The 18,151-nt window shown below is 35.9% G+C and overlaps 1 protein-coding gene across 1 annotated transcript in view; it reads left to right on the forward strand.

Moving 5' to 3' along the window:
• Positions 1 to 18,151, forward strand: part of CSMD1 (CUB and Sushi multiple domains 1) — a gene marked incomplete at both ends in the record, with an annotated part of 1,174,241 nt that overhangs the window by 779,123 nt on the left and 376,967 nt on the right. Inside the window, one exon of the mRNA XM_084285255.1 lies at positions 13,539 to 13,626. Coding sequence (XP_084141381.1) covers positions 13,539 to 13,626 — 88 coding nt within the window. The remainder of the gene's footprint in view (positions 1 to 13,538; positions 13,627 to 18,151) is intronic.

The raw sequence follows: 18,151 nt of genomic DNA on the forward strand, positions 1-18,151 counted from the left end.
GAATATCTGTTTCAAGTTATCTAGGGAAAAGTGTAATGACTTTTGAGTACATTTTCATGCTGAGCTAGCTTCAAAAGGCTCATGCACAGTATTTGATCATTTCTGTCAATTAATTACCATGAGCTCCATTTTACACAGACATAGAGCTGAAATGCTCTGATATTAGCTAGAAATGGGACACTGATAAAATGTATCCTGGACTGGTTTAATCATACAAGGGACATTCTTCCATCAGGATGGAAGACTGTAGACAATCTAACACAGATTTTCAAGAAGGACTATTTAAAATTTATCAAAAGTTAACTGAATTCCTGGTTGAATTACTAATACCCTCATATTACATGACAGAATATATGAATTGAGCCATGAAACAACAGATCATCTTAACACTATACCTTCACTAGTGGGTGCAAACAGCTATATCTTTGACTTCAGTTGGGAAATACTCTAATCAATAAAATCTCAGTTTTATCTAATGGTTGAGCATTTCACCTATGTAAGCAGCTGTTAGAAATGCATGGTGATTTTTAAAGGGTGATTAATGGGTGAAACCATTGCTTATTCAAAGCTTGTCTCAGCTCAGTAACACTTTGAGGACCAGAATGTATTTAAGAAGCCAGTATAACCTCTTTGCCTCTTTCCCTCAAGAATTAACAGGTTGACATGAATAAGTCACCAGCTCTGTGTTAGAAGGAGGAAAAAGAATTATGAATTATCAGTTTGGCATTTCACCTGAATTAACAGACCCACAAGAATGATTGAGGTTACATATTCAGGAAGAAGAGTGTATCTGACACATAGATGCCATGGAAAATTGTGATAAATGACTTAGATTTTTTTTTTTTCTTTTTATTATTTGTTATTGTCATAACAAGAAGATTTGGAGGGAACAGTCAAAGCATAACATGTTGCAGCTGACATCTAGCCTGCTAATCTCAATGAAGGGGGAAAAAGAGCCAAGCTGAAATAGTGTTTTAAATGTTTGTGCTGTATGTTTTAAAGATAACCAGAGTATGAGATATTGTATACAGCTGCACATCATTATGTGCAAAAGAAAAACACTTATTTTGATGTTTTTTTACTTCATTACTCTATAACTTGAAACTGAGACTTTACAGAATTAGAGAAAAAAAATGGAACATATTTTATTTGGAGAAATGTTCTGCTCTGAGATTGTTCACTTATCCATGATACAGTGTTTTTCTCTTTTGGAATACTGCCCCTAATTACAGCATTTATAGACAATTTAGGCCACAAGGCATTATAGTCTTACTTCAAGTATACTCTGAGCTACTCTGTGTAAAACATCAGTACAAATTACGTACTGCTGCTATTCTAGTTCTTGCACTTCCACTTGAAAGGCAAAATTCTGTCTTTTGAATTAGTGTCATAAAACATCCACCCTGCAGATTCATGGTATTTAAATGTCAATTTAGGTAGTTTTAATAGCTACTGGATACTTTCAAGTGAGGAATGGAAACAATTGCGTACATTTTTTTCAACCAACTTTTGAAAAAAAGTGCTTAAAACATATGTTTATGAGAAAAAATGGTGCTGAGATTTCTGGTATGGTCCTTCTTATTACAAATTTCCATATATTTTCTGGTGCCTGCACACAATGTTATCATCATTTTTTGCTGAGTAGGAGCTTGAAAAGTGCATATGGGAATGTAACTACTATAAAAATATATATGCCATGAATCCTATCCCTGAGGTAGGGCATTTCATACTAAGTTGTCAGAAAGTGCTTTGTTGTGCTAAGGATTCACAATGCTGAAGTCCCTCTTGGAACAGGGTACCCAATGGGAAGCAAAGATCATTGCTTTATTTTAATAGAATAGGCAGATAAGCATAAGGAATAGTTTCTATTCTGAACAGATGTATTTTGCACAAAATAGTGTAAAAAAAAGTGTTACTTGAATTTCAGATGCTCACAAAAGTAAATGGTCATGACCCACTTTTGGATTTAGCTATTGAAATGTCACTTTAAACACAACATTACTTGGGGATCTAAATGATCAAAATGACCATTGGAGGAGTCATCTACTGTGGCTGCATGTTAAATATTAAACTTGGAGTTCTTGGGAACTGTAATTCTTATCTAGCTTCTGGTATATCCACAGACAGATTGCTTGCAGGTTTAACCTTGAGAACTTTAACTTTAGTAATGCGAAGTTTAGTTGGAATATACTGAATTTATTTCTTGAGAGTGTTGTGCATCCCTTATTGTAGCTAGATATTTGATATTTATCAAATTATATTTATCTCCTGTGAAGAAAGGCTGAGAGAGCTGGGGCTGTTGAATCTGGAGAAGAAAAGGCTCAGGAGTGAACTCATTGCAGCTTTTCAATATGTAAAGTGGGCTTATTGAAAAGATGTAGAGCAACTTTTTCCTGAGGCAGACATGGGACAAGGCAGAATGACTTTAAACTAAAAGAAGGGAGAATTAGATTAGAGGTTAGGAGGAAATTCTTCCCTCAGAAGTTGGTGAGGCACTGGCACAGGTTGCCCAGAGAAGCAGTGGATGCCCCATCCCTGAAAGGTGTTCAAGGCCAGGTTGGACAAGGCCCTGGGCAACTTGGTCTAGTGGGTGGCATCCCTGCCTATTGCAGAGGTTGGAACTAGGTGGTCTAGTTCCAACCCAACCCAAGCTATTCTGTGTTTCTATGATCCTATGATATTTATTCTTGCCAGTTAAATATAGGTATCTCTGCAGTGAACTTCAATCACAAGCACTACCAAACAGTGTTAATATATGTAAAACAAAACAAAACAAATAAACAAATAAACCACCTCCACCACCACCACCACCAACAAAACTTAATTTTGGTATATTCACACAATTATTTACTTTATAACCAAATAAAATGTGTATTGTATTAAAAAAAAAAAAATCTATTTAGTTGAAGTAAGCACAGAAATCACACCATCAAAATTAATGGCTTGGTTCTGTTAAACGTCATGACTTTGGAAAGCCACCATCTCTTCCTTTTCAACTTGAACCAGGATATATATCCTATTAATAGATTCAGTCTGTTCCTGACCCCCTTTATGATTTTAGTATGATTATTTTTTTTTTCTGAGTCAGGAAATAAGACAGATCTTATACTGTCTTTATTCAATTTCTTCCATAAACATAATCAGTGGAAAGACTGAAATTTTAATGATTATGCAGTTTAAGATAGAGACTAGAATTCTCTTCTGCTGTCACAGTAAGCATGCTTGTCCACACATTATATGAATTTCATAGTGTTCATACCTATTAAACCTGTTTATATACCAGAAAATCAGATCTTCTCTGATTTTTTTTTCCTGTGTATCAGAATATTTTTGCCCTCAGAGAGACCTGAAAAGAAAAGCTTCTATATATTAACGTTATATCTGAAAACAATTGCTCACCACAATGTTTGGAATTCATGTCTTTCACTGCCTGAGTATCTTTGTCATACTTACGGACTTTTTTTTTTTTTCATCTGACCCAAGTAGCTTTTTTTTTTTTTTTTTTTTTTTTTATACTCATACATATTAAATTCAACAAGAGATAAGGGGAGAGAGCTAACCACACCACTGTATTAGTAGATTTATGACCTGGGCATTTTACAGAAAACACGCCTCTAACTGCACCTTTAAAGAAAATCATTATCAGCTGGTCTGTTCCCTATTTTGTGAGAAATTCAGTCTTCTTGGTGACATCATAGATGTGTAGATGCATTCTGAGCTCATCTAGAGAGAAGGAGATGGTACAGTGCTTAGTCCTGTCAAAACTACAGCTATTAAGCAGGTGAAACTTAAGGGAAGAAAGTGAGGACCACTCATAATTTAAGTGCCTCCAGCTTTAGAGAACAGCTTAACTTCAGGACTAGTTTTGGTCACAAGCTTTAATGTTCTATCTAGGTTTCACATTAGATGGTGTCCTAAATAGCTTGCACAAGGTCACAGAAAACTCAGAGGAAGGCCAAGGAACTGCACTGCTATGTATCAAGTTATCTTAAACTCTAAAACAGCTCCACCCCAGTAGGCTACCCAGTAGTTAGCAGTTATTTTACAATTTTAAACTCTTTCTCAAAGTCAAATTATATTTGTTAAATTCAGCAAACCTCGGACGCTGGACCAGGTTATATCAGTTGAATGCAAAATCCTAAATGTTATATAGAAAAGTTAAATTATCAGTGCAGTATGCCCATAACTATTTTGTGACCTCTTAAACTTGTTACACAGAGCTAGACATTTCACCCTGAAAAGCCAACCAAAACTTTAATAACAGTTGCCACACTAAATAGCAGGTAGCACATTGATTGAAAAATCAATGTTATACATCTATATGTACATGTAAAATACATTAAATGTATAATTATATTAAATAGTAATGAAGGAAGTGAAAAATTATTTAAACGCAGTCATTTTAAAGCTTACTGATATCTAAAATTAAAATTTATAGTCATTTCAGGATTACTGCAGAAATGGCAGTATTCAGTAACATGCTAGATAGCTATTTTAAAATAAAAGAGATAGACTGCCTTGTGAATCAATAAACTATGTTATAAAGTGGCAGTATATTTACAAGTAAATAGCTTTGTAGGGTAACTTTATAACCTGACACTGGTGAAAAATGGAATTTTCCCAACTTCTATGCCACTGAGACAAAACAACAGGTTGGGTTTATTTCTTTTGAAAAGAATGCTTCTGGATATCCCATAAAATGGTTCTTTACTACTGACTCCTCATCAGCATTGTTGTTTCACAGTAAATTACCAAATTTCTTACATTTTGAATGAAGTAGCACTGGAAAAAGCAACTCTTGTTTCTTTGAGCTATGTGTTTAAACCTTACTCATAGCTCAGTGTGTGGTCTGCAAAAGACAAATATGTAATGGCTGTTTCATTTGCATATAAAATTGTTGTTTCTCCTTCATGTCACGTGGCATGCAAAATAAATGGTAATGTGTTTATTAAAAAAAATATATATATTTTGCTGATCAGATTAAATCCTTCCTTCTCATCATTACTAGTCTTACACTCTCTATCTGACTTCACTGAAGTCAGGATTTTCCATTTCCCTTTGTTTGAGTATTATATAATGGTGATATAGTAAAATACTTCCTCATGATTGGAAAGAAGTACTTTTCTGCCAAATTCTGGGTTTTGGAAAAGGTGCAAAAACATCATCACCTGCAGCAAGTCATGAAATAATACTGGATTCTGAAGTCCAGTTTGAAAACTAGTCACTAGAGAGTTTCTAGTATCTTTGTATGAAAACTCTTTTGTGTTATAAGAACTTGCGAGGCTTGATGACTATAGGTGAGCCCTGAACAGTTTTACTCTAAGCAAGCCACAAATATAGCACAATACAGTTGTTAGGCGGTGATGTGAGAACGGTTTTTGTCTGTCTTCCCTTTGTGACTTTGAGCAACGTAAAAATGTGATTTAGATCATTATTTACCAACAGGATTAATGAAGGGGCAATGTTTTGAAATTGATAACTTTTATAAATCATAAATTAAACAACAAAAATGATTGTACATTCTCAGGTATGGAGAGCTTCAGTTTAGCAAGTCTTAGTAAGTGATAGATTTTGCAGTCTTAAGGTATTCTTACTATAGTTTATGGTTTAAATTCCTTAATAATAGCAAACAAAATGCTAACTTGTACATTCCATGGGCTGGAACTGTATTTTATCATTGGGGAGTGAATTTTAATTATCTGAAAATTGCAGCATTTTGGAGTTATTTATTGCACTTGAGTTAACAGTACTTGTTGGCAATAGTAGCTTGTGTGTGTACCTTCAGTTGAAGGAAGTTGGAAGCATGCTATGGACCATAGTTGGTCTGTTTCATGCAAACTCAATTGTCGGTTCCTTGGATCTGATGAATTCAACACGTGCTCAGGTGGCCAAGAAGGCCAACAGCATCCTGGCTTGCATAAGAAACAGTGTAGCCAGCAGGGCTAGGGAGGTGATCGTCCCCCTGTACTCGGCTCTGGTGAGGCTGCACCTCGAGTACTGTGTTCAGTTTTGGGCCCCTCGCTACAAGAAGGACATTGAGGTGCTTGAGCGAGTCCAGAGAAGGGCGACGAAGCTGGTGAGGGGCCTGGAGAACAAGTCCTATGAGGAGTGGCTGAGGGAGCTGGGCTTGTTCAGCCTGGAGAAAAGGAGGCTCAGGGGCGACTTTATCGCACTCTGCAGGTACCTTACAGGAGGCTGTAGCGAGGTGGGGGTTGGTCTATTCTCCCATGTGCCTGGCAACGGGACGAGGGGCAATGGGCTAAAGTTGCACCAGGGGAGTTTTAGGTTGGATGTTAGGATGAACTTCTTTACTGAAAGGGTTGTGAGGCATTGGAACAGGCTGCCCAGGGAAGTGGTGAAGTCACCATCCCTGGAAGTCTTTAAAAGGTGTTTAGATGTAGAGCTTAGGGATATGGTTTAGTGGGGACTATTAGTGTTATGTCAGAGGTTGGACTCGATGATCTTGAGGTCTCTTCCAACCTAGAAATTCTGTGATTCTGTGATTCTGTGATTCTGTGAAAATCTGGTGTATGCAATTAGCAAGGGATACTCAGTATTTCATGACAAAGACTTTGAACTAGCTTCCTGAAACTAGTTTAACTGTTGAACTACAAAACTTTAATTGCCTGTTCTCCATTGCTTATCACTTCCTTCTCTTCTTTCTGTCTGGTTGTCAGTAATCAACCACTGCTAGTAAGTGCAACACATTGGAAATCTCCCCAAAAAATGTATTTGCAAACAAACAAACAAACAAAAAACCTTCTGATGTATAGACAGCCTGACCATTAAAAATTTTCCCACATTCGTTCTTTCATTTTTATTTGCATAACTCAAAAAATTTGAAAGCTTGAAATTATCCTCAGGATAGGAATAACTGATATTTTCAAGCATAAAGCAATATTTTCAAGCATAGCAATACTTATTGTGGAAACTTTCATTCAGTTAATTCTATGAATAAACTTGCTAATTGAAGCTTTTGTATCCTAAAATCTTCCTTTTCGTCCATTAATTCAAAATTTTTAAATAAATAAAAAAGAAATCTCCAGCATATTCCAGAATTTTATACAATAATAATCTTTTTTACTTTTACTCCACATATTGTCATGTCAAGAAAATTAAGTATATGGATTTATTTTTCTTTTCCAGCAATGATGGTTTTCATTGTTATACATAACAAGTAACTTCAAGTGCATTTCATAAAGAATAATTGAAATGTTTTGGGTTTGCTTTTGAAGCAAAATCATTTAATGACCAAAATTATATCTAGAATTATTTAATATTTATATATATATTTGAATCAAACTTCAGAATTAAAATGTAAATAAATGTAAATAAATGTAAATGTATAGAACTTACAAATAATAAAGATGTCTCATTAATTAGTGCAGATCTTATCCTGTTTGACTGATACAGTGTCATTGCACTTATGTGTGATTTCTGTGCTGGAAAGAGGCTGCTATTTACATGTCAGATTTTATTTGCATCATAATAGAGAGATAAAGTACTCATTCATTGTAAAGTCTTGTTCAGTTTACCAACTTGTCAGTCTGCACTAGAAACACTGCCATTTCTTATAATATCTTTCCACAGTGCATTTTGGGGTCTTTTATTTTCTTTAACCTCCAGGCAGGATTTGACAAGGCTGTCTTGTAGGTGATTCTGGTAATTTTTTGGTTTAATTTGAAAAGCATTCAGAACATATTATTGAATGAATATATGTGCCTGGGTTTATGGTTTTTTTTTTCCTTTTTAAAAAAAAAAAAAAATATCACTAGATCACTAGGAGAATGTGTAAATGACCAAAGGACCAAAGAGACTGCCAAAACCTATTAAAATTGAGGTGTTGCAGCTTGAAATATGGATACCAACTATTTGTTACCAATGGGTACTGAAGAAATATATGTGGTATAATTCATCTATACATAATTTTTTTTATTTTTTTTTTTGCTGCAAAGTCTAGCCCTTCAAAGTATGTATCACATGATTTATGTGAGCATGAGTAGATCATTAATGTAAATTGAGATTCCAAATGCATCTAAAGCAGGGCAGCTGATCTGGAGTAGGACTGATACTGTAACATGGGAGATCTTGTGTTGCTTGTATTGCTGCGTGAAATGTGTGTTGCACCATCCCTTTTTCCTGCTTAATACTACTGTCTGATTAAGGTTAAAAACTTCCCAAATGCTGAGTTAAATAAGGATATTAATGTGTCTGCTATTTGTTTACATCATGATCAAGACTTTTTAAAGTCTGATTTCTGATTACAGTTACTACCAGTCATTCTTCTGAACTGTTGTGTAAGAATCAGAACATGTGAAACATCTTACAGGAGTTCTAGTTTTACTAGGTTATGTACCAAGTAAAACAATACACGACTTCCAAAACTGTCAAAACTATAGTCCACATGACACTATCTGAAAAAAAAATGGAAGAAATCAGGTTGATTTGTTCTCAGTAAAAGAAAGAATAGGTCTTGTTATAAAATGGAAATTTGATAAACCAAATCAAGTCTTAATCATAGAAGTTGTATATAGTCTGAAAAACTGTCCATTACGTTAATGAACTCACTTCTCTTCCAATATTTCTGCAGAAAGGCCTCCAAATTCTTAGTTTTGCCGTATAATATGAAGTTCCAGAGTCAAAATTTGTCCACTGAGAATGCTCTGTCTCTATACCAAAGACATGTCTGGTGGTTGAAGCATCTCTGATGTTCTCAAACTCTCTGTTAAAAGAAGAAAAAGACAGAGTTCTGTTATACTCTACCGTAGCTACTATTTCAAAAATAAACAAATAAATAAATAAACCTGACTAGAATCTTTCCTCTCTGTTCTCCCTACCCTGTGACTTCAAATACTTTTTCTGATGTTAGTGTCATGGAATATACAGTGTTTTCTCTAGCTGATGGTGCCTTGAAGAACTGTGTGCAATTAGGATAAAGTGTGAGGAATCATCTATGTAAAGCAATATGTTACTTTGATATTTGCCTGCATTATATACATCTAAACTTATTTTTTTGTAAACAGAAAGGCTATACTGAGAATGTTTTAAGAATACCTCTGGAGGTTATCACATCCAACACTCCTGCTCAAGCATTGATGCCTGAGGCAGGTGTCTCAAAAGCAGAGCTTTTGAAGATCTTCAAGGAATAAAAGGCTGATATTAAGAGTTAGAAAATACATGTAGGTGTGTGATTTAAAACAATTTGGTGTCCTAAATTTCTTTGTCATTAAATACAGGCTTAAAAATGTTCAGTTTATGTTCACAATATTTAGAAATATTGCTAGTATTTTAAGATAAACACTACTAATGAGTGCATGGTTGTGCCAAAGTTACTACATAATTTATATTAATTTCTAAATTTTTAAATCTTTACATAGAAAAATTACTTCCGCTTTCTTTCATACCTTCCTTGTTTTTAAATTTGAAAATTCTAAAATGAAAAATTGAGATGATAGTTAAAATTGAGGTAGTCTCTGAGCTTTGAAAGTAAAGAGAAGTAATTTATGTTTGATGTGAAAAAGTAAACAGGAACTTCACAGAGTTCAACAAGGGGAAGTGCAAAGTCCTGCAGCTGGGGAAGAACAGCCTTATGCATGAGAGCATTCCAGGGGCTGACTGGCTGGAGAGCAGCCTTGTAGAAATGGATGTGGGGGTCCTGCTAGACACCATATGAACATGAGACAGCAATGGGCCTTTGCCACAAAGAAGGCTAATTGTATGCTTGGCTACATTATGCAAAGTGTTGCTAAAAAGTCAAGAGAGGTGATCCTTTTCCTCTGATCAGCACTGGTGAGGCCACACCTGGAGCACTGTGTCCAGTTCTAGGTTCCATGCTTCCACTACAAGGGAGACATGGATGTAATGGAGAGAGTCCAACAAAGAGCCTGAGGGCACTGAAGCATCTCTCCCATGAGGAAAGACTGAGAGATCTGGAAGTCTTCAGCCTGGAGTAGAGAAGACTTGAGAGATTTATCAGTGTATATAAATACTTGAAGGAAAAGTGTAAAGGGGATGAATCCAGGTTCCTTTCAGTGGTTCCCAGTGACTGGACAAGAGGCAATGGGCACAAACTTAAGGACAAGAGGTTCCAGCATCAGAAAATACGTTACCCTGCAGATGACTGAGCACTAGCACAGGTTGTCCAGAGAGGTTGTAGTCTCCCTCCTTGAAGATCTTTAGAAACTGCCTGGATGTGGTCCTGGGCAAGTGGCTTTAGGTGTACTTGCTTGAGCAGAAGGGTTGGATGTGATGACCTCCAGAGGTCGCATCCAACCTCAACCGTTCTGTGATTCTCCATTTCTGTGAAATCAGAAGAAAGATGCAAAAAGTATGAAACACTATAAAGCCCTGGGTAAATGTAACCTTATACAAGATCATTTTGAGAGAGCACAAACAGGTCTTTCAAGGGCACACAGAAGCATTTTTCTTTAAAGGTATTATGAAAGTTTGGGCAAGTGACTGGATGAATTGAAGCAAATGTCTAAGGCCTTTAGAAAGAGACTGCAAGGATTAAACATATTCAGGAACAGAGATAGTCAAATCACAGATGATACTTTCTTGTCCCACATGTTATAGATCTCAGTAGCAGTAGATAATGCTCCACTGCTGTGGATAAAGGAAAAATCAGACAGGATTGACACAAGATAAAAGTTTCTGACAGGGATTTGTTTAGGCATCTTTTCATGTGCTCTTAGTCTGAATGCTAAAAGATATTTTAAGTAAATTAAAAAATACTGGCAGGTAAAGGTTTTAAGCGTATTGACATGTAAAATTATATATTTATATATACATATATGCACTAAAGTCCCTGGTGTCTTTGATTTATATCTAAAATTAATAAATTGTTTCATTAATTTGTGAAATTTATTCTTTTTTCCCCACATGGAAAGATAAAAACAGACAGGCTTGTTTTACAGGGAATTGGATTTATTTTGTTTTGACAGCATGTCATACAACCACCATCTGTTAAAAAACCACTTGACAGTTCATTGGGGAAAGTAGAAGGTAAAACTCAAGCAATGTTTAGCAAGGACTGTAGACATCCAGGAAGATGTGCTGAGTTCCAGACAGATGATACCTGCTCCATTTCAAGAGGCAGTATTTCTCTGGGTAGATGGCAGCCTGATACTGATGTGAGAATGTGTTGACAGGGGAAAGTAGTGTCTGAGAGGAAAATTTTGCAAAGACGAGCTTCCATCTGGGGAGATCATTTCATTCAGTAGTATAAGTAAGGTTTCAGTCAACATTTCCTGGTGTCCAAAACAAAATACTTATGCATTTTGTATATATGTTTGCAAAAGATTCACTGCAATGCGTTTCCACTTAAAACATCATAGGAAATGCAGTGCTCTCTACCTGGTACTACAGTGGTTATAAGTTGTTTCAGTTTTAGTGAACTTGGTATGTTGAATAACTGTTTCTGTCAAATTCCTTATTTTCATTTTTTTGGTGATTAAGTAGTCAAAATTGAACTCCACTCTCAGTAACAAAGCTACATTTCTGTGCCCAAAGCAATAAATGTTTAATTTTTTGCGTGTTTATTTTTTACTGAAAAATGGAAGAATTGCTAGTAGGCAGTTTATTTATTTTAAGGAACACAAGCAGGCTGTTTATTTAGCAAAATTATTATTTTTTTACTATAAAAGCATTTCAATGCTGACACTTCCTGAGAAACTACAAAATTAAACTCTCGGATTAAAATGCATGTTTACCAGGTACTAGAAACTTGTCATGAAAGCCCTTATTCACAAACACACACAAATCTTTATTAATCCAAGTGAAACTAGCAGGACTGGGCTCTTGGTTTGAAGTGTTTTCAGGATGGTGACTTGTAGTTGTTTGGTTTTTTTTTGTCAAGCTGGACTGGATTTTTACTCAAACTTTATTTATTTTTCAGGATTATTATTATTATTATTATGTAGAGTATATTGCTAATTAACTTATAAAAAGAAATATTTCTGGACAGACAATATACAATAAGTAGTGTTAAAAAATAATGCAAAAATTAGGTGGTTCCTTTCCTTTTGTATATTTTTAAAACATTCTATATGCCAAAACAGAAAAGAAAAATAACTAATCTTAAAATATACTGTAATTGTTGCAGTTTCTCTATTATAAGAAGAAGCTATCTTCTTCAAAATGTTCAAATCAAGCATTTTGGTACTTCAAAGAGCTTTGTCCTTAGTTCCTGAATTAATTTTTTGTAGTGCTGCAGTGCAGTTTTTTTTTTTTTTTTTTATCTTTGGGTCTCTTGTAAAACACTGGTTTTCATATAAATTAATCGTCTCTGGTGCTGCTGAAGATTTATACCTCTTACCATTTGACTGTACATATTCTGCTTGTCACCATTCTTTCTGACACTATTCAATTTGAAATTACATCACTGTGTAGGAAAACCAACCACTTTTTACATCTGATCTCTGCTCACCTTTCACTCATAATGCTGTCATCTGTAATCCACTCAGGCTTCTGTAATTTATTTTGTGCAGCTAAAATATTACAACCAACTATTATTGTTGTTGTTGTTGTTGTTGTTGTTATTATTATTATTATTATTATTATTCAGGAAGAACATTCTACCTTGTTATTAATGGTTTTCCCAAAATTTTTTAAGATGAAAATGAGATCCACAAATTTCAAGTAGCTTTTGTAACTTTTGTGGAGAAGTGTGCCTTCCTATGCATATACACACATATGTGTAGAAAGAAAGTGTATGCATTAAGCCTTGCGCTCCCTTACTTTTTTTCTTTATGACTAATTACTTTTAATTACACATATTCCTTAAGCACTTTTTTACAAATTCAGAATTAAAAAGTGAAAATTGAATGCTCAATTCATTTTGAGTTTTGAGAGGACTACATAACTGATATTAAATTAAATGCCTGACAATCCAGAATGGACAAAAGGAATGGAAGAGTGTAGGCCATCTTCTCATTTCTTTTTTAACTGAAAGCACAAAAAAAAGAAATTTTAAAGCTCGATTTCATATACAGATATTCACCTGGTTACAAATACATCACTCTTTGGGGTTTTCTATATGTTTTTTTAGATGAACTATATCATAAAAATATGCATTACAGCATTACAGTTGGGATCTTAGCTTTTGTATGTTTCAAGTATTATGGACAGAAGCTTAAGGGAGATATAATTTTCTCAAACTGTAGTCTCACAATGCCATGTTGTGAATATTTCAGGAGGTGACTTTGTGAATGTTGTTCTTCCTGGCTGAGAGAAGTCATGAATACTAGGGCATACATAAAATGATGACTGACTATGGGAAATCAATCATTTATTTTCCCCCAGAAGAAAAATGTTTGATTTTTTTTAATCATAACTAAAGAAAATAAACAGTACATCCAAGAACTCAATTTAATGAGGCTTATTTTTTTGTCAAAATTCATATTGTTTCAAGAAAAATAAATATTAATATGCATATGGTTAGATTCTGGCCATATATGTTAATGTATGGGAAAATTGACAAGTCATCTCGTCAATTATCCATGACTAATTTTTATTTTTTTTTTACCTTTATTTTGCAGTGACCCAAGGTGGAGATGCAGTTGCATCTGATACATGTCCTGATCCTGGAATTCCTGAGAATGGGAAAAGGGTGGGCTCTGACTTCAGGTAGGCATGTTTAATTGTATTTGTGATTAAGAAGATATTTATAGGTACAGAACATGCAGCTGCAGATATTCATTCTCTCTGTAGTTCTGAATGTGTTGAGTCTTTGTCAAAATAGTTCCGGTCTACTGCAGCTCTTGATTGTTTTATGCTTTCATTTCTTCTTTTAAATTAATTCATTTTAAAAAGGGATTTTAGAACCTAATAATCTTGTCTGTGTATGAAAAGGCAGAACTCTCTGGAGAGTATAGAAGAGGGAACAGAGAAAATTGTTTGTTTTCCCACTATATAAAGGTTGTTAAAAGGCTTGGAAAACATGGCAACTTCATTGTCTGAGACAGGGATGTATGTTGTCTCCTTGCTTTGTTTGTTTTCAGACTATGTTTGTATTCATTAAAAAAAGAAGATGAGGTCAAATAGACTCCTGTCTATTCATCTGTCCTAGATGAAGGTTTTTCTTTCCCTCTTGGGGAAAAAAAAAAAAATAAGACTTCAAGGTGTTGCAAAGAAGAGAGTCAAAGCAAGGAGATGGAACCTTCAGCTCAAGCAGAGATTTATAAATTACTCAGCAGGGAATGGACAACCAGACCTAAGAAGGAATGGAAAGGAAAACTTTATAGGAATTAGAAGAAATTGTGAAAGGTCTCTGCAACTCCGGAGCAGGTTAATCAAGCTTATTGTTCCTGTTCAAATCAAGGGCATAATGGACAGGGGAAGAATCATTTAAAAAATCATTCTACTTCTGACTAACCTTCTTTGGATTTTTCTCAATTTACCCTCAAAGGAGTTTGAGAACTCATAAACAACTCCAATGTTAAGAGAATCAGTTGTATGCAAAGTCATGATTTCCTTACCGACTGGACAATACTTAAATGTATTTTAAAAATAATAAACTGAAATAAGCTTTTCAATACATAGGATAAAATATTATAGAAACGTCCAGCAGATGTTTACTGTTATCTGTTCTATATATTGTGATTCAACTTGGCATGTACAGCTGCTGCAAGGGAAACTGTAAGCTACAAAAATATAATATGCCACTCCTCTCTGAAGGTCTGTTGTTTTATTAAAACAAATGCAAGTTTTATCTAAGCCTTAATTAATGCTTGATGTGTTGAGGAGAGAAACTTCAGTTGGAAGAAGACTGGGTAAAAATGGGATACTAAAATCTAGTTATTTCTCAAGATGTTGTGGGATGTCTGTGTGTATTCATCTTAGTGAAACCTGCATACATTTGCTGTTATTTTGAAGAGTATTTTACTTTAATATCTGTAAAAATATGCATCAGTTTTCCTCCTCTGTTTTAGCACTCTCCTCATTACATAAAGGGTACAGAGCATACCTCTTTTTCTGAATTCCTCCAAATCAAATACTTAGCTGAACAAATAGCAATAGGCAGCATCTAGAATCACTCTGCTACTAGTGGAGAGAAACAAGCATCTCTAGAAAGATGTAACCTCTTAACTTAAATGTTTAATGCAAAATAGAATGAACTCACACTGGAAGTGAATTCTCAGTCCATTAACTATAGATACGAGTGAGTTCAGCAGGTCAGGAAGGCGAGTATGTGACATACAACAAGTGGCTAAGAGAGCTGGGTTTGCTCAGCCTCAACAGAATCTCAAAGATACTGTTGCAACCTACATCTACTAAAGAGGAGGGTGCAGAGAAGAGAAAGCTGGATTCTTCTCAGAGGTGCACAGCAACAACAGTAGAGGCAATGGACACAAGCTGGGGCATGGGAAATTCCTATTAGATACAGGATTATTTAATTTATATATATATACATATATATAATGTGTGAAGATGGTCAAACACTAGAGAAAGTTTTCAAGAGAGTTTATGAAATCCGGGGAGGCATCCAGTGCTTAGCTGAACAAGGTTCTGAGCTCACTGTCCTAATTAAACTTGCTTGGAGTAGGTGTCTCTAGATTAAATGTCCTCCAGAGGCCTCTTTCACAACATGCATCTCAGAGTCCTGAGGGAACCGGCTGATGTAGTTGCCAAGCCTTTCTCCATCATACTTGAAAAGTCAGACCAGTCAGGTGAAGTCCCTGGTGACTGAAAAAAGGGAAACATCACTCTCATTTTTAAAAAGAAGGACCTGGGGAACTCCAGACTGGTGAGCCTCACCTCTGTGAGGGAAGACCATCGAACAGATTGTCCTGGAAGCAATGTCAAAGCACATGCAAGACAATGAGGTGATATGAGACAGCCAGCACAGCTTCACCAAGAACAAATCATGCCTGACCAATTTGGTGGCCTTCAGTCAACAAGGGAAAACCAACCAATGCCAACTACCTGGACTTCTGTACAGACTTTGACACGGTCCCACATGACATCTTGATCTCCAAATCGGAGAGAAATTGATTTGAAGGGTAGACCATTGAGTGGATAAAGAATTGACTTGAGGGTTCTAGCCAGTGTGGTCAGTGATGTCCAGGTGGAGGCTGGTGACGAGCAGTGTGCCTCAGGAGTCTATCTTGGGATCAGTGCTGTTTAATATGTTTATCAACAATATAGAGAATGGGATTGATTGTACCCTAAGCAAGATTGCAGAAGACACCAAGCTGAGTGGTGCAGTTGATGCAACAGAAGGAAGGGATGCCATCCAGAGGGATCTGGACAGGCTTGAGAAGTGGGCCTATGTGTACCTAATGAGGTTCAACAAGTTCAAGTGCAAGGCGCTGCACCTGGGTTGGGGCGATCCCAAAGACAAGGACAGACTGGGAGAACTTATGGAGAGCAGCCCTGCAGAAAAGGACTTGGGGGTTCTGGTGGATAAAAATATTGACATAAGCCAGCAGTGCACACTTACAGCCCAGAAGGCCAACAGCATCCTGGGCTGCATCAACAGAGGCCAGCAGGTTGAGGGAGGTGATTGACCCCCTCTGCTCTGCCCTTGTGAGTTCCCACTTGGAGTCCTGCATCCAGGTCAGGCGTCTGCCACACAAGAATAATGTTGATTTGTTAGAACGGGTCCAGAGGAGAGCAAGGAAGTTGTTCAGAGGGCTGCAGCACCTCTCGTATGAGGAAAGGCTGAGAAAGCTGGGACTGTTCAGCCTGGAGAAAAGAAAGCTCAGCGGTGACATTATTGCAGCTTTTCAGTACCTAAAGGAGGCTTTAAAAAAAGATGGAGAGTGACTTCTTTTTTTTTGTTTTGCTCAGGAAGACAATGACAAGACAAGGGGGAATAGTTTTAACATGAACTATTATGTAGAGGGGAGATATAGATTAGAGGTTAGGAGGAAATTCTTCCCTCAGAATTTGGTGAGGCACTGGCACAGGTTGCCTGGAGAAGCTGTGGATGCCCCATCCCTGGAGGTGTTCAAGGCCAGGAATGAGGCCCTGGCAACCTGGTCTAGTGGGTGGCATCCCTGCCTATTTCAGGAGGTTGGAACTAGGTGGTCTTTAAGGTCACCACCATCCTAAGCCATTCTATGTTTCCAAGATTCTATAATTCTGTGATTCTTTCAACGTGATTTATTCTATGAATCTATGAATCTTGTGCAGATTTTAAGTGTTTATGTTATGTTTTTTATACAGAATGGGCTGAGCAGACTCTCATCCATCTAGTTATGGTCCAAATCAGCAGCGTATGAACAATCATTAAGCAATGACTGCACATGCATTGTTAAGCTGTAAGATAGGAAAAAGAATAAGTTTCTCTTCTCCTCTAGCTGTAGCCTGGGTTTGGAAGAGAAAGGGATCTAAAACTATTTTGATGAAACAGGTGTAAACATCCGAAAACTGGGAGAGCTCAACATGAAATGAGCATGAAATTCTCAAGAGGGAAAGCCCCAAAGAACCTTAAAGTTCAAAGTATATTTTAAGATATCTGAGACCATCTAATGTCAAAGAACCCCAACAAACATACATAACTGTATTATGCTGACAACCTCTTATGACTGAATGTAAGTAATCTTAAAAGATTACTCTTATGGGCAATGCTTACTCAACTGACAGAGCAAGGCTATTCACCTCCTTCCTCCACCCCATTCATCCTCTAATAATACTTTCCTTTCACCTAATGTATCTTCCTGTTTACAGGGAAAAGTGAACGTATAAAGTGTTCAAAACTAGCAAAAGAAACATCATGTAAGAGATGATAAATAAAACATATCAATATGATATGTTGATCACTTATTATTTCTCTGCATATTGTGGGTCTTCAATTCTGAGAGAAAAAAAAAAAAAAAAAAAAGTATTTTGTTTCTAAACCCTATTTGTTATCTGAAAGCTAATTACGTACCGGCAAATGTTTTTCATGTATTATCAACTCATTTTTTATATATATTTAAAAGTTATCTTAGCTGTTTTAAAGTGTAGCTATCTATGTCTAGTTTGATATTTAAATAAGAGAATTTGGCTGGAATTTAGTTTTTCTTTCTCTGAAATGAAAAATTAAGCTCTTCTATATTTAAGGGAATAATACTATTGCTTGCATGTCTCCAGTGCAATGAAAATAAAACACTGTGGAGGCAACAGTTTTTCTTTTCTTTTCTATTAAGAGTTGAATATAGACACC

This window comes from Netta rufina (genome assembly GCF_964035555.1).
Source record: "Netta rufina genome assembly, chromosome: 3".
In the NCBI taxonomy this organism is placed as follows: Eukaryota; Metazoa; Chordata; class Aves; order Anseriformes; family Anatidae; genus Netta; species Netta rufina.